The sequence below is a fragment of the Anolis sagrei genome, chromosome 12 (genome assembly GCF_037176765.1).
Source record: "Anolis sagrei isolate rAnoSag1 chromosome 12, rAnoSag1.mat, whole genome shotgun sequence".
Lineage (NCBI taxonomy): Eukaryota > Metazoa > Chordata > Lepidosauria > Squamata > Dactyloidae > Anolis > Anolis sagrei.
Window position 1 is genome coordinate 16,939,046 of NC_090032.1, and position 12,291 is coordinate 16,951,336.

Below are 12,291 nucleotides of genomic sequence, written 5' to 3' on the forward strand. Positions count from 1 at the left end.
TCGAAAGGAAGAAGGAGACGAAAACAAGGGGTTGTTCTCGCTCGGTGCTTATTTGCGAACCGTTTTTGGGTATTTTCTGGTGCTCCGGACAGGGACGGCGCAACCATTACGCAAAGTAAGCAGTCGCAGTACAGTTGATTTTGCCCAGGGGTGCTCTTGAGGCGCTCTTGGGGGAAAATAGACCTTGACATATGCGAGTTGTAGTTACTGGGATGTATAGTTCACCTACAATCAAAGAGCATTCTGAACTCCACCAATGATGGAATTGAACCAAATATGGCACACTGAACTCCCACAACAAAACCCCATTTTTCCTACGAAACGTCAGGAGAAAAATTGCCTCCAGAACATGGCCATATAGCCCGGAAAATCCTACAACAACCCAGTGATCCTGGCCATGAAAGCCTTCGACAATACATTGAAACAAAATATATATCAGTGATTGGTTGGGGGGGGGGGGTGCGCCAAAATACTGTTTGCTTACCGTTGAAAATTACCTCTGCCTCCGGACACAACAGAGGACTGGATTCAAATTGAGGAGAAAAAGATTCCACCTAAACATTAGGAAGAACTTTCCGATAGTCGGGAAGGAGGAGGGCCTTGGGGTCGGACTGAGACTCGGACCCAAGGCGTGAAATTCCCAAGCCCTATTCTATAATACTTAGCACATCCCTCCATTTGGATCTCCGTCCTTCTGAATTCCTTCTGTGTGCCATGGATCAGGTTTGCGGGAGGGTCAGGTTCACACCCAAGGATTCCCCACTGCTGTTCTAGGCACCTGACGCATCCCTCCATTTGGATCTCATTTATGTATCTACAGCAGTGTTTCTCAACCTTCCTAATGCCTAATGGCCCTTAATACATAGGAATTTAGATAGATGTATGGCCAGAGGCGGCCCTAGGTAATTTTCAACGGTAAGCAAACAGTATTTTGCCCCCCCCCCCCCCAAATCATTGATATATATTTTCTGTTTGTCGTGAGAGTTCTGTATGCCATATTTGGTTCAATTCCATCATTGGTGGAGTTCAGAATGCTCTGTGATTGTAGGTGAACTATACATCCCAGTAACTACACTTGCCGCACTTGCTCCCTTGCCTGGCCCGCTTTGGGTCCGGAGGCATGCCTGAAGACCCCGGCGTGTGCACCAAAAGTCACCTCTTCTCCTGACTTTCTCCTCAGCCATTGGGACCAAGAGAGAGAGAGAGAGGTGGAGATGCCCACCTTTCCTGAAGGTAGGCGCAAAAACAAAGGAGGGAGCGGAGGTGGGAGATCCCTCCAGCCGGAGGGGCTCTCTCTCTCTCTCTCTCTCTCTCTCTCTTGGTCCCAATGGCTGAAGAGAAAGTCAGAAGAGGCGACTTTTGGTGCGCACGCTGGGGTCTTCAGACACGCTTCCAGACCCAAAGCAGGCCAGGTGCGGCGGCTCCGCCCCTTGGCCCACCCTCGGATTGGGGAGAGGAGAGGAGGCAGGTGGAGCGCAGGTGGAGCGCCAGGGGATCGGGAAAGGGAGCCGGTCATGGGGAAGGGATCGAACGCGGAGAACGATTGAGTGCCGGCTCTGCTCGCACACCCGGTGGCTGGGTGGAGCAGGAACGAGAGGGGCTAGGCGAGGCTCAAGGGCCCGGCCCCTTTGGGAAGAGGATCGTCCAACAGCGAGGCAAGAAAGCCGAGGCTCCCCCCGGACTGCTAGGGCTGTTGTGAGCGGAGGGGGCGCTCCTCAAGTGGCGGTCGAGGGGCATTTACAGAGGCGCCTCTGCGCCCCTGGCAAAAAAAGTGTTCTGCGACCGCTTACTTTGCGTAATGGACGAGCCGCCCCTGTGTATGGCTCTTAGATCAGTGGTTCTCAACCTTCCTAATTCTGCAGCCCCTCCCACTGCCTCAAGTATATAGAGCTAAGGAAATTGCAAACCAAATAAGACATACACTTCAGGAAATGAAACGACACAATATAAACAGACAACCATAAAATAGAGAAGGTTCTCAACCTATTTTGATCTTTACTGAACTTACTTTCTCTCTACCCCTTTCTCCAGCTCACCTTTCCCAATGCCTCCCTCGCCACTGGAAGAAAGGATCGGCGTGCTGCAGAGACCCAAGACCTTGGCCTTGCGCCTCAACCACAGTTTTGGGCACAACGGCGGCGGCGAGAAGCAGCGCCAGCCCTCTCCTCCTCTGCCGCCGTCCCCGGCCTGCAAAGCGTCCAGCCAGGGCCCGGCGGCTCCAAAGGGTGACGAAGCCCGCAGGGGCGCCGTCCTCCAGCCCAACCATTCGCACACCATCGACATTAAGCTGACGGTGGGGGGCAGCCAGGTCCGGGTCCCACCCGAGCGGAATCTCTCGTTGCAGTTGGACCTTAAGCAAGGTGGCGAGAGGCAGGGCGGTGTGCTAGCCCCGCAGCTGAAGGTCTTCCTGCCCCAAGCCAAGCTCAAGAAGCGGTGCTTCAAGGAGAACTCCAAGCCGGTGCTGGACACCTCGGCTAGCTCCTCCTGCCTCTCCAGCCCGGCCAACACCATGCACCCCTTGAAATGTGGCTGCCGGGGCTGTTGGCGCCTCATGCGCTGCGACGACGTCGGCCCCAAGTCCGGCTTGCGCTCTTTAGGCTGCTTCTCCTGCCGCTCCAGCTTGCGCTCCTTGAGTTGCTCTAGTTGCAGTCCGCCGTCCCTCAAGAAGTTGGGGTGCTTGCCTTGCGCTCCGGCCGCCCTCCGCTCTTTGGCATGCCTGGCTTGCAACCCTTCGGTCAAGTCGGGCAGCTCCTCCTGCAGCTTCTGCAGCAGTGACCCCATCGTTGCCTACGACACTCGGGCGGGCTCTTCCCCGTCTCATAGCTGCTATGGCGGGGACGACGACGACGACTACAGCGTCCGCACCATCTGGCCGGACGAGCTGGCCAAGAAGATGACCAAGTCCCGGGCGCAGCAGCAGCAGCCGGCATCAGCGTCGCACCACCAGACGTCCCCCTTGATCCTGGACTGTCGCAACTTGGTGGAATACACCAAAAGCCAGCTACAAGGGGCCATGCGCTTCGGGGTGGCCGAGGTGGCGGGCCGGCGGCGGCTTCAGCAGGGCAAGTTGGCCATGCTGGATTTCCTCTCTTCCCGAGGGGGAGGCTGCGATTGCAGGGACTCTTCGCTTCAGCGCCTCTGGCCCAAGGATGCCGGCAACAGCGCCGGACTGGAGACTGCCCCTGACAGCCCACCGCAGCCGCACAAGACCCAGCCCTCAAACAACCTGCATCTCATGCTGAACCTGCTCAACAAAGACGGGCCGGAGGTGCCCAGCAAGAGAGGTGAGTGATAGGCTTGGACGATCCAGTTCGTTACTTTCGTAATTCGTTATCAATTCGTATTTAAATTAGCTTACGATCCAATATCGAGCCATGCAGGAATAGTGTGAGGAGTAATTAAGAATCCAAACAATTTTTCCAATTTTCGTAATTATTTCGTAACTATTTCGTAATTATTTCGTAATTATTTTCGTATGTCTGGTGCAAGTTTTACAATCTCGCATTTACCCCACTTCCGGTCCCTTTGCTCTGCTGCTTCCCTCCTCTTTCCTCATGCTTCTTCTTGCCTCAGTCTAATATACAATACTATAATATAATATCTATGAGCCAGGGCAAATTGGATGTTGTTATTGGTGAGATGTCAAGACTAAAGATAGACATTCTGGGGATCAGCGAACTGAAATGGACTGGAATGGGCCACTTCACATCAGATGACCACCAGATCTACTACTGCGGACAAGAGGAACATCGAAGAAATGGAGTAGCCTTCATAATTAATAAGAAATTCGCTAAAGCGGTGCTTGGATACAACCCAAAAAATGACAGAATGATCTCAATTCGAGTGCAAGGAAAGCCTTTCAACATCACAGTGATCCAAATATACGCCCCAACCACAGCTGCTGAAGAAGCAGAAGTAGATCAGTTCTATGAGGATCTGCAGGAACTACTGGATAATACACCAAAAAGAGACATTATTTTCATTACAGGAGACTGGAATGCCAAGGTGGGAAGTCAAATGACAACAGGGATCACAGGCAAGCATGGTCTGGGAGAACAAAATGAAGCGGGACGCAGGTTGATAGAATTTTGCCAGGAAAACTCGCTGTGTATAACGAATACTCTCTTCCAACAACCTAAAAGACGGCTTTATACATGGACCTCACCAGATGGTCAACACCGAAATCAGATTGACTACATCCTTTGCAGTCAAAGGTGGCGGACATCCATCCAGTCGGTGAAAACAAGACCTGGGGCTGACTGTAGCTCAGACCACGAACTTCTTATTGCCCAATTTAGAATAAAACTAAAGAGTTCAGGGAAAATACACAGACCAGTTAGATATGATCTCACTAACATTCCTAGCGAATATACAGTGGAAGTGAAGAACAGATTTGAAGGACTAGATTTAGTAAACAGAGTCCCAGAAGAACTATGGACAGAAGTCCGCAACATTGTTCAGGAGGCGGCAACAAAGTACGTTCCAAAGAAAAAGAAAACCAAGAAGGCAAAATGGTTGTCTGCTGAGACACTGGAAGTAGCCCAAGAAAGGAGGAAAGCAAAAGGAAACAGTGAAAAGGGGAGATATGCCCAGTTAAATGCGCAATTCCAGAGGTTAGCCAGAAGAGATAAGGAACTATTTTTAAATAAGCAATGCATGGAAGTGGAAGAAGACAACAGAATAGGAAGGACAAGAGACCTCTTCCAGAAAATTAGAAACATTGGAGGTAAATTTCAGGCAAAAATTGGTATGATAAGAAACAAAGATGGCAGGGACCTAACAGAAGCTGAAGAGATCAAGAGAAGGTGGCGAGACTATACAGAAGATCTGTATAGGAAGGATAACAATATCGAGGATAGCTTCGACGGTATGGTGAATGAATTAGAACCAGACATCCTGAGGAGTGAGGTTGAATGGGCCTTAAGAAGCATTGCTAACAACAAGGCAGCAGGAGATGATGGGATCCCAGCTGAACTGTTTAAAATCTTAAAAGATGATGCTGTCAAGGTGATGCATGCCATTTGCCAGCAAATATGGAAAACACAAGAATGGCCATCAGACTGGAAAAAATCAACTTATATCCCCATACCAAAAAAGGGAAATGCGAAAGACTGCTCAAACTTCCGTACAGTGGCCCTTATTTCTCATGCCAGTAAGGTAATGCTCAAGATCCTGCAAGGAAGACTCCAGCAATACATGGAGCGAGAGTTGCCAGATGTTCAAGCCGGGTTTAGAAAAGGTAGAGGAACAAGAGACCAAATTGTCAATATCCGCTGGATAATGGAGAAAGGCAGGGAGTTTCAGAAAAACATCTACTTCTGCTTCATTGACTATTCTAAAGCCTTTGACTGTGTGGATCATAATAAATTGTGGCAAGTTCTTAGTGGGATGGGCATACCAAGCCACCTTGTCTCTCTCCTGAGGAATCTGTACAAGGACCAAGTAGCAACAGTCAGAACTGACCACGGAACAACAGACGGGTTCAAGATTGGGAAAGGCGTACGGCAAGGCTGCACACTCTCACCCAACCTTTTTAACTTGTATGCAGAACACATCATGCGATGTGCGGGGCTGGATGAATGCAAAGCTGGGGTGAAAATTGCTGGAAGAAACATTAACAACCTCAGATATGCAGATGACACCACTTTGATGGCCGAAAGCGAGGAGGAGCTGAGGAGCCTTCTAATCAAGGTGAAAGAAGAAAGCACAAAAGCTGGGTTGCAGCTAAACGTCAAAAAAACCAAGATTATGGCAACAAGAATGATTGACAACTGGAAAATAGAGGGAGAAACCGTGGAGGCCGTGACAGACTTTGTATTTCTAGGTGCAAAGATTACTGCAGATGCAGACTGTGGCCAGGAAATCAGAAGACACTTACTTCTTGGGAGGAGAGCAATGTTCAGTCTCGATAAAATAGTGAAGAGTAGAGACATCAGACTGGCAACAAAGATCCGCCTAGTCAAAGCCATGGTATTCCCTGTAGTAACCTACGGATGTGAGAGCTGGACCTTAGGGAAGGCTGAGCGAAGGAAGATAGATGCTTTTGAGCTGTGGTGTTGGAGGAAAGTGCTGAGAGTCCCTTGGACTGCGAGAAGATCCAACCAGTCCATCCTCCAGGAAATAAAGCCCGACTGCTCACTGGAGGGAAAGATACTAGAGACAAAGTTGAAGTACTTTGGCCACATCATGAGGAGACAGGAAAGCCTAGAGAAGACAATGATGCTGGGGAAAGTGGAAGGCAAAAGGAAGAGGGGCCGACCAAGGGCAAGATGGATGGATGGCATCCTTGAAGTGACTGGACTGACCTTGAGGGAGCTGGGGGTGGTAACGGCCGACAGGGAGATCTGGCGTAGGCTGGTCCATGAGGTCACGAAGAGTCGGAGACGACTGAACGAATGAACAACAACAACAACATAATATAATATATGATATAATAATATTATAATAATATAATATATATATATTATATTATTATAATACTATTATATTATAGTATTGTATATATTATATTATTATATTATATATTTTATTACTATATTATTATATTGTATTATAATTGTATAATATAATATAATATAATTATAATTATAATATAATATATATATTATATTATTATAATACTATTATATTATAGTATTGTATATATTTTATTATATTATTATATTATATATTTTATTACTATATTATTATATTATATTCTAATTGTACAATATAATATAATATAATATATATATAATATATTATAATATTATATATATAATATAATATATTATAATATAAAGTAATATAATATAATATAATATAATATACAATAAAATAATATAATATAATAATATTATAATAATATATATTATATTATATTATTATAATACTGTTATAGTATTGTATATATTTTATTATTATATTATATATTTTATTACTATATTATTATATTATATTCTAATTGTACAATATAATATAATATAATATAATATATATAATATAATATATTATAATATAAAGTAATATAATATAATTATAATATAATATAATATACAATAATATAATATTATTATATTATAATATAATAGTATAATATAATATAATATAATAATATTATAATAATATAATATAATATATAATAATATAATATAGAGCCCCCGGTGGCGCAGTGGGTTAAAGCGCTGAGCTGCTGAGCTTGTTGATCGAAAGGTCGCAGGTTCGATTCCGGGGAGCGGCGTGAGCTTCCGCTGTCAGCCCTAGCTTCTGCCAACCTAGCAGTTCGAAAACATGCAAATGTGAGTAGATCAATAGGTACCGCTCCGGTGGGAAGGTAATGGCGCTCCATGCAGTCATGCCGGCCACATGACCTTGGAGGTGTCTATGGACAATGCTGGCTCTTCGGCTTAGAAATGGAGATGAGCACCACACCCCAGAGTCAGACATGACTGGACTTAATGTCAGGGGACTACCTTTACCTATAATAATATTATAATAATATAATATAATATAATATAATATAATATAATATAATATACAATAATATAATATACAATAATATAATATAATAATATTATAATAATATAATATAATATAATATAGTTGTTGTTTGTTTTATCACACCAACAGTCAACAACAGAGGGAGAAGGAAGCTTCAGAAGTTCCCCCTGTCCCATTTGGAGGTTTTTTTTAGCATATTGCGCAATCACGTCCGCCATTAACGAATCAATTCGTAATTTACGAAATTTCAGAAATTTTGAAAGTTTGATATCTTAAATTTTGGAAGTCCTCAGAATTTAGAAACGCTAGCACACCCTGCTTTGGGCATGTAGTGTCCAGGGTCCTTCAGCTCTTCTCGGAGAGCGTGTTTGGAAGCTGTATCCCATAAGGAACTTTTCCACGTATGTGTCCTGACGATGGAGGTGCCAGTTAAGTGTACACATGAAGGCAGCACTCAGAAAGTGTTTCCACATTACAATTAGGGCAATGTGAGTCCAGTTGCAGTGCTGTGGAATCATGTTGTTTCAACCTTAGCCAAAAGAAAGTACTTACGTCTTGCCAAACTGCAACTCTATAACAACAACAACAATTAGAAACACAACAAGATTAGTATACAGCAAACAAGGTCACTATGCTAGCTGTTGTATTGGATCACACGTTGGACACTTCCCAAATTATTTATTATTATTATGATTATGATTATGATTATTATTATTTTACTGACACAAAAACACAGTATGTCACAGCAAATGAGATTTCGTATCACAAAATCACAATTCGAACACTTCCCAAGCGTCTAGGACTGTGTGATGTATTATGTGAATTGTTGTTGTTATTATTATTATTATTATTATTATTATTATTATTATTATTAGAAACACAATAAGATTAGTACACAGCAAACAAGGTCACTATGCTGGCTGTTGTATTGGATCAGACGTTGGACACTTCCCAAATTATTATTATTATCATCATTATTATTATTATTATTACTATTATTACTGACACAAAAACACAGTATGTCACAGCAAACGAGATCTATATGCTGGATTTCGTTTCACAAAATCACAAGTCGAACACTTCCCAAGCGTCTAGGACTGTGTGATGTATTATGTGTTGTTGTTGTTGTTGTTGTTATTATTATTATTATTATTATTTTACTAACACAAAAACACAGTATGTCGCAGCAAACGAGGTCTATATGCTGGATTTCATATCACAAAATCACAAGTCGAACACTTCCCAAGTGTCTAGGATTGTGTGATGTATTATGTGTTGTTGTTGTTATTATTATTATTATCATTATTATTATTATTACAAACACAATGAGTCCACAGCAAACAAGGTCACTATGCTGGCTGTTGTATTGGATCACACGTTGGACACTTCCCAAATTATTATTTTATTATTATTATTATCATCATCATCATCATCATCATTATTACTATTACTATTATTACTATTTTACTGACACAAAAACCCAGTATGTCACAGCAAATGAGATTTCGTATCACAAAATCACAAGTTGAACACTTCCCAAGCGTCTAGGACTATGTGATGTATTATGTGTTGTTGTTGTTACTATTAGTATTATCAGGTAAAAGTAAAAGTTTTCTCCTGACATTAAGTCTAGCTGAGTCTGACTCTGGGGGGTGCTCAGCTACACGGCCGGTGGCTCCTTACTAATAAATAATAATAATAATAGTAATAATAATAGTAATAGTAATAATAATAATAATAATAATAATAACAACAACTAGTAGTAGTAGTAGTAGTAGTACAATCATTTTATAGGGTTGTTGTGGGTTGTCCAGGCTGTTTGACCATGTTCCAGAAGCATTCTCTCCTTATGCTTTGCCCATATCTAGGGCAGACATCCTCTTGTCTGCTTCAGGCAAGTGTGAATGTTGCAATTGGAGCATCAATAGGAGCATCGTGTCTAGATCTAGGGAAGTCATGCTCCCCATGCTCTATTCTGCTTTGGTTAGCCCACAACTGGAATATTGTGTCCAATTCTGGGCACCACAATTCAAGAGAGATATTGACAAGTTGGAATGTGTCCAGAGGAGAGCGACTAAAACGATCAAGGGTCTGGAGAACAAGCCCTATGAGGAGTGGCTTAAGGAGCTGGGCATGTTTAGCCTGGAGAAGAGAAGGCTGAGAGGAGACATGATAGCCATGTATAAATATGTGAGAGGAAGCCACAGGGAGGAGGGAGCAAGCCTGGAGACTAGGACGTGGAACAATGGCATCAAACTATAAGAGAGGAGATTCCATCTGAACATGAGGAAGAACTTCCTGACTGTGAGAGCCGTTCAGCAGTGGAACTCTCTGCCCCGGAGTGTGGTGGAGGCTCCTTCTTTGGAAGCTTTGAAACAGAGGCTGGATGGCCATCTGTCAGGGGTGATTTGAATGCAATATTCCTGCTTCTTGGCAGAATGGGGTTGGACTGGATGGCCCATGAGGTCTCTTCCAACTCTTTGATTCTATGACTCTATGATTTCCTGTTGTTGTTTTTAGTGTTGTTCTTTATTTACTGTCCTGATGTAAAGAGTTTTTCAGTACTGGGAGCATCTCCTACTGTGCCAACTCCGGTTTGTATTCTTTAGACCAAAGGAGTTGGGGGGGTGGGGTCGTATTTCGCTCCCCTCCTTTTGGTGACCTCATCCCAGCTGGATGCCCAGATGGCAAGATGCAAAACGAGGGGGTGGGGACAACATTGGGGGGGGGGGTCCAGTTTGAGTTAAGCACACTCACCCCTCCCTTTACACCCACCCACCCCTTTATTTAGCACCAGTGAACCAGAATGAACTCTGACTAGGTGGTACCATACCATCAGGTCTATGACCTTTTGAATTTCCTGCTATTTGAATCCATTGCTCTATCTCTGAGTCTCTCGAGCAGCAGAAAACAAGTTTAGCCCCCTCCTCAAAGGGACATCCTTTCAGATGGGTCAACCTTTCTCTCAGCCTTCTCTCTTCCAAGCTGAAGAAGTGTTGTCAACAGCTTTCATGGCCAGAATAATAATAATAATAATAATAATAATAATAATAATAATAATTTATTTATTCATTTATTTCTCGTGTCAGGGCAGCCAGTCGATTATATTACATTTCTAACAGAACAATGCAAACAAACAGAGAAAATATATATGAGTATATATGTGTGTTTGTGTATATTCTGTGTATATGGGTTTTGTGTGTGTATATATGCATATATGTGCGTGCATAGATTTGTGTATATTCATGTGTTTGTGTATATTCTGTGTTTGTGTTTTGTGCATATGTATATGCATATATGTGTGTATATATTTATGTATATGAGTATATATGTGTGTTTGTGTATATTCTGTGTATATGTGTTTCGTGTGTATATATGCATATATGGGTGTGCATAGATTTGTGTATATATGTGAAATAAGGAAGGATTGAGAGAGGGAAGGATGGAACCACAGAGCAAAGGAAGAGAGGAAAGACACAGGTAGAGAAGGAAGAAAGAAGAAGGAAAAGAACAAGAGGGAAGGAAAGAGAGAAAGGAGAGAAAGAGGGAGGGAAGATTGGCCATGCGTGGCGGGTACAGCTAGTGTGTGTGTGTGTGTGTACGTGTGTGTACGTGTGTGTGTGTACGTGTGTGTGTGTGTGTGGCGGGTACAGCTAGTGTGTGTGTGTATGTGTGTGTACGTGTGTGTGTATATGTGTGTGTGTGTGTGTGTGGCGGGTACAGCTAGTGTGTGTGTGTGTGTACGTGTGTGTGTGTGTATATATATATATATATATATATATAAGGACAGTAAATAAAGAGCAACACTCAGAAAATAGGGGAATTCCAGACAGGAAACAATCAGAGCCAACTAACACCTGGAAGCCTGCGAGCAGACGTTGTGAAGGCACTCCTACTAAAGGAGCTTACATGTGGGGCACAACAAGGCCCTCCCTATTGAACCAATGCCTTATCACAGGGCTTCCCTGCCCCATGGATTGACCTATTTTGCTTTGTGTTTTGACCGCAGAAGGTACCGACAGCACCGATGACTTGGGCCCTCCGCTCACGCCCGACTTGGAGAACGCCGAGCTGAGCCCCATCCTGCCCTTCCTTTTCCTGGGCAACGAAAGGGACGCCCAGGACCTCGAGCGGATGCTGAGCCTCAACGTGGGCCACGTCCTCAACGTCACCACCCACCTCCCTCTCTACCACGCCGACAGCGGGCGCCTCCGCTACAAGCGCCTGCCCGCCACCGACAACAGCCGCCAGGACCTGCGCCAGTACTTTGAGGAAGCCTTTGAATTCATCGGTAAGCATTAGTATCTTGGGTCCCCAGCGTTGCCTGGGTTACTTGAAAAAGCCAATTTTTAATAAGGTTGTGGGTGAACTACAACTCCCATCATGCCAGGTTAACCCTGAGAAACTCCATCAGTACTTCAAATTCGTTATGTTGGGCAAGTTTGCTCTACATGCCTCATTGGTGGGGTTCAGTGTTCTCTCTGGCTGTAGGGTAAACTATAACTCCCACTATGGTGAGTCAGTCCCCTCCATCCCCTCCAGTTGGTGGAGTTAGTCGTGGGGGTTCTGTGTGCCAAATTTGGTCCAGGTCCATCATCGGTGGAGGTCACTGTTTCTCCGATTGTGGGTGAACTACAACTTCCAGAAAGGAAGGTCAGTTCCTCCCAAACCCTATGACAACAGGGTAAACTACAACTCCCACTATGGTGAGTCAGTCCCCTCCATCCCCTCCAGTTGGTGGAGTTAGTCGTGGAGGTTCTGTGTGTTAAATTTGGTCCAGGTCTATCAACAGTGAAGGTCACAGTTTTTCCG

The 12,291-nt window shown here is 44.0% G+C and overlaps 1 protein-coding gene across 3 annotated transcripts in view; it reads left to right on the forward strand.

The window, feature by feature from the left end:
* LOC132764404 (dual specificity protein phosphatase 10-like) overlaps positions 1 to 12,291 on the forward strand; it is a 37,493-nt gene that overhangs the window by 18,364 nt on the left and 6,838 nt on the right. For all 3 annotated transcript variants that reach the window (XM_067472489.1, XM_060758407.2, XM_067472488.1), the window contains exons 2-3: positions 2,032 to 3,284; positions 11,489 to 11,770. In XM_067472489.1, coding sequence (XP_067328590.1) covers positions 2,045 to 3,284; positions 11,489 to 11,770 — 1,522 coding nt within the window. In that variant the 5' untranslated portion in view covers positions 2,032 to 2,044. The remainder of the gene's footprint in view (positions 1 to 2,031; positions 3,285 to 11,488; positions 11,771 to 12,291) is intronic.